Source organism: Stomoxys calcitrans, chromosome 1, assembly GCF_963082655.1.
Source record: "Stomoxys calcitrans chromosome 1, idStoCalc2.1, whole genome shotgun sequence".
NCBI classification, from domain to species: Eukaryota; Metazoa; Arthropoda; class Insecta; order Diptera; family Muscidae; genus Stomoxys; species Stomoxys calcitrans.
Window position 1 is genome coordinate 106,938,904 of NC_081552.1, and position 4,878 is coordinate 106,943,781.

General features: G+C 37.2%; 1 protein-coding gene across 1 annotated transcript; it reads right to left on the reverse strand.

Moving 5' to 3' along the window:
- Window positions 1-558: 558 nt before the first annotated feature.
- LOC106095356 (uncharacterized) lies at window positions 559-4,489 on the reverse strand. The gene has a single exon (XM_013262590.2). It carries the CDS (start codon window positions 3,545-3,547, stop codon window positions 1,250-1,252), a length of 2,298 nt encoding a protein of 765 aa, XP_013118044.2. The 5' UTR covers window positions 3,548-4,489; the 3' UTR covers window positions 559-1,249.
- Window positions 4,490-4,878: the final 389 nt, after the last annotated feature.

The window sequence follows — 4,878 nt, forward strand, 5'->3', positions numbered from 1 at the left end:
CTATTTTCATTTGTAGTTGGATTTTGAATACGTCTTTAAAAATTCAATCCAAAATGTATGTCGTCTTTTACTGAAATCCTGGCGCCTTTGGCAAGACACGAAAAGTTTAGGCTGCCTGCTTACGTCTATCGCAATAGGTTTTGTTCTTTGAAAATTGGATAATCATCTATTGATACCATAAATCAATTAAACCTGCAGAATCTTCATACCATTCTTCGTCGGCTGTACCAAAAGTTATATTGCATAGTCGGAAAATGGAGACAAAGTTAAATGAAGTAAAGTAGAGTTTATCACAGGATAGATTTGCTTGCAATACAAGGCATCTGTTATTTTTAAATGTTTGCCATATTTAAAGATCCTTTGGTTCCGCAGGTATATTTTGACCAAATTAGACACATGCAGTGTGTGTGTTAACTCAAATTCACGTAATTACTCTGCAATGATTTCTTCGATATGTTTTGCAGTTCGGAAAAATATCGCTCCATCCATAAATGACATATAAGCCATGCTCAGCAACACACCTAGATATTTGGAATAAAATGATGGCATAGTAACAAAATTGTTCATTATTATCGATTTATTCTTTTTATTCAAATGTGTTATCTTTAAAAGGTCATGAATAATTGATTTATCATACAGCGGTTAGCCGAGTGTGCGCGCTTTAACCCTTTTCAATTGTTTAATGCCTGGTACGAGATTCTTCTTCAATTAAAAAAAAAAATCAATTATTTGCTTTACCATTAATTATTTTGTATTTACCATTAATGTTAATTACAAAATAATTTCCAAAAATCAAAATTAAATTTAATAAAGTTTCCGTACCTTCGAATATTATCTCGATGAATAAAAGAAATGGATAACTAATTTAGTTATTTTATTTAGTTTTGGTTAGATTTTCCTAATAGCAAGAAAATAAACTGAGAACAATCATCGTATCCAGTGAGTTTATCAACGTGAAATAAATTCGTAATTTTAAGAGCTTTTTTGCTTAATGTTAGCTTAAAAACTATTTCAAATGTTTTAATTAGTAATACTAGTTTGTATACAGTGAATTTCAACTGGTTTAAATTTACATTTTGAAAAAAATGTCAAAATTAAAAAATTAGACTTTAGAAAAAACTTTTGAACTTAGTATTAACAAATTCGATTTCCTAATAAAAATGTCCCAACATTTCTTTCAGTTTACAATTGTTTACTATATATACTACATTATCATATATATGTGACTTTTTTTATAAAAAAAAATACTTTACACTTCCGTTGGTTCAGCTTTTACAATTCCGCTGTAGGCGGCATCACAGACAAGCTTCTGGGAGGTTTTGGAGACTACATAATTCCTTATTATGGATGACTTTGGAGAGGCATTCCTACCGTTCAATGGCATTTGCTCAACTATGGCAATGTCTCCCTGTTGTAGCACCATGTGCGATCGAATGGCATGAGCACCATTTGTTCTGTCGGGAGCTTTTTGGCATGGATCTATGCTATTGTTTATAGTTAAATTAATTATCGTACTGCAAGTGCTAGTAGGCCTTATGAATATATTGGAGGTATTTACGTTGCTAAACATGAGACTAGATGATGTGGGATGTTGATGATGATTGGAGTTATTTGAATGAGCTGAGGATCGGCTGCTATTAGTTTTGGTATTGAGGTTCCTTCGGTAATTAAAGCTGCTGTACCCATTTAGTTTTGCTTTCGTCCATAGGCTGTCGCAACCCAACAGTCTTTTAACACCGCGTCGCACTCGTTTGTTACGATAGGCAAATATGAAAGCTGAACTGAGATTTGCTAATAGAATCATAAAAATAGCCAACTCATTCGATAGTAGGAAGCTAGCAGCTGATACTCTGTTTTGAAGTAAAACCAGAAGACCGAAAGGCATATAAGAGGTAAGGAACATAATAACCACTAATATGCTAATGCGTGCTGCTCTGGACTCTTCGCGATACTTGAAGAGTGAGGACGCATTTGAAAGCCTATGTCGTAGGGAGGACATATATCCCAAAGCCTTCGGCGAGGTATGTACGTTTGCCATCTGCAACGAGTGCTTTTCAAGTTGAGAAGTCGGAGAACGCTCATTGATTTCCTGATAATTGCCTTGGACAAAGGGGCTCGCTTCAGCATTTTGTAGATGTTGAACTTGTTGTAAGTTTCGTTGGAGATTTAGTGATGAAAGTACTTGTCGTACATGTTGTTGATGTTCATATGAAGATGTAGTCAATGGATTATGGTTTTGTGGCAAAGAAAAAGCTTCAACTTCCACATTTGCTGCTTCTAGAGTAACTAGAACGTTTTCTGTCTGGTGCTGTTGTATATCAATCTCCACCGTATTGTCTTTTTTACCATCCAATTCCGATAGCCTATCCTCAGATATTGGAGTGGATTCCTTTTGGGGACAATATGTTAATCCATGTTCCTGTGGCTGTTTATCAATACTCATCTGCAAGCCCCCACCTTGGGTTGAGGTGGAAGAGATAGAACTTCGATGCATTAAATTCAAGGAACTCTGCATCAAAGGTGACGATCCATTTTGTCGCATTCTTAGTCCATTTCCTCTAGCCTCGTTGATGATACGCCAATACATGCCGCATACAAAAACGAATGGCAGCAAAACTATTAGCACAAAATACAAACATGAAAATGTTAATTCAAAAATGTTGTTGGAAGAACTAAGGCTGGAAAAGTACGTAGTATACTCAGTGTTATCTTTTCTGACAAGGGTATCCGCCTCAAAGTCAATCTCTCTTAGGGCCGACAAAGCACCAAACAAGATACCCATTGACCATGTCAATGCGATCAAAATCCATGACTTGAGTCCGGAAATACGAATATGATAACGCAATGGATCTGTAACAGCGCACCAAGTATCACCCACAACCAAAAGAACCGCCATGGCGCCAAGTGCAGCAACCATATCAATGGACCATGACCTCATTTGGAAATTATGCCATGGCTGTTGTTCAATTTGTTCTTCGTCTGGCGTAGATTCCATATGCTTACTAAAGCTCTCCTCCTCAATCTCAGTGATGACCAGAGTTTCAACACTCTCGTCTATGGTCAGTTCGCGACAGTATGTGTCGTTACATTTGTATATTGTCTCGATTGTTCTTGAGCCAGCCCCAACGCCATCGTTGGCCTCCTTGCCACTGCTGCTATTCCGCCGGACGATGAAACCCTCCTTCTCCACCAATCTACCATTGTGTCTTATGGTCAGTTGGTGGTTTCCAGGTTTGGAGTAAAACTCAATGCTGTCATCATTCTCATTAGGCGATAAAAAGCTTAAACCAGACTCGCTGGAACCGGTTGTAATGCCCGCACCATCATTGCTGCCACCACCCGGACCTCCGACAAACTCACCGCCGCTCAGAAACAAGGTGGGCGCAAGCACAACACAGCCAACCAAATTTATTATGACTAGATTGATTGTGAATCGATTCGCAGTTGTGCGCAGACCTGGTGTCACCCAGAAGGCAGCCAGTGCCAATATATTTATGAGAAACGACAGTATGAGTACGACAAATATCAAAACATCTATTGTCATCATTTAGCATAATTAATTCAAGCGATATTTACGGTTTTCAAAATTTTAAAACTGCTCGTGTTTTTGTTTTGGCAATGTTTAGTTATTTTTTTTTTGACTCCTCTTCTTCTCTCCCTGTGTAGGTCTTCGGATGATGACTTCTTTTTACGGTGTTTCTTTTCCAGTGTTTGTTGATACAAAATTGAACTTCAGCTTGTTTTTGTTTTATTCCAATCGTAGAGCTGGACTTTTTTCGGGCGGAATGGGGGTGCGGAGTCGTCTATTCCGTCAGTCACCACAGTTTCTTTTATTCGTGCGTGCGTCTGTCTCTCTTACATATGTGTAGTATATGTGTTTATGCAATTGTGTGTTTGTGTGGGGTGAGTTGACATCACTTGGACGCACTTGTTTCAAAGTTCCCCGCTAAGTTGTCGTTTCGTGTTTTTAGTTTGCTGGGTTATTATGGTTCTCAGAATGTTTCGATTTAGTTTAGTTCTAAAATTCCACGAAGAAGCTGCTGTTCCTGACACAGTAATCACTGTTTTCACTTCACTTCAATTTTGTAATTTGTTTCTGTTTTCAGCACAATTTTAGTAATTGTAGTAATGACAAGCGACGGTCATACACATAGATACATGAAAATACGAAGAGTATGGGTTGCTTTTGTTAACAAAATATTTATTTTCTTTAACACGTTTATTGTGTGTAGCCGTCACGGTTGTAAACACCAATGTGTATATGTTCAAATTTATTTTCAATGCGTCGTTCGTTGTAGGTGTGTGCCTTTGTTATTCGACAGATTTTTCATTAGTATTCGTTTTATCAGTTGCAGCTAGATTCGCGTCTATTCGCAGTACGGTATTTTCGCCCTTCTTGTTATTTCGTTCTCATACACAACGCGCCAACTTGCCGACTAGCGATCCGCACTCTTTAGCTTTTCAAGCACAACTGACCGCTGAGCATTGGGCAAACGGTCTTGTGAACAGAGTTGCCACGAATACTGCCGATTGTAACAACACAACACGTCTCTCAATAAAAGTGCGAAAATAACATATTTTTGTAGTGCTAGAACATGTTTTCAAATTTAAAAATCAATAACAATATGATTGACTCATAAAAATTGAGAGAGCCAATCATTTAGAGAATGCTTGTAATGGGATAAATATTGAACGATCATCTATAAAGGTTTATTACACAGATTACTTCTTATCTTTACCTATAGGCAAAAAGAAAAAAACTTTCAATAGTCCGTAGAATTGCTTGCCCAAATATTAGTGCCAGATTTGTAACATAACATAAGATGTACATAGGTACAAATCGATGTGTTTATTTGAATGTTCTTATACATACTTTTA

Coding starts and splice junctions, on each gene's coding strand:
- LOC106095356 (XM_013262590.2), bottom strand. CDS start 3,547: ATGATGACAATAGATGTTTTGATATTTGTCGTACTCATACTGTCGTTT.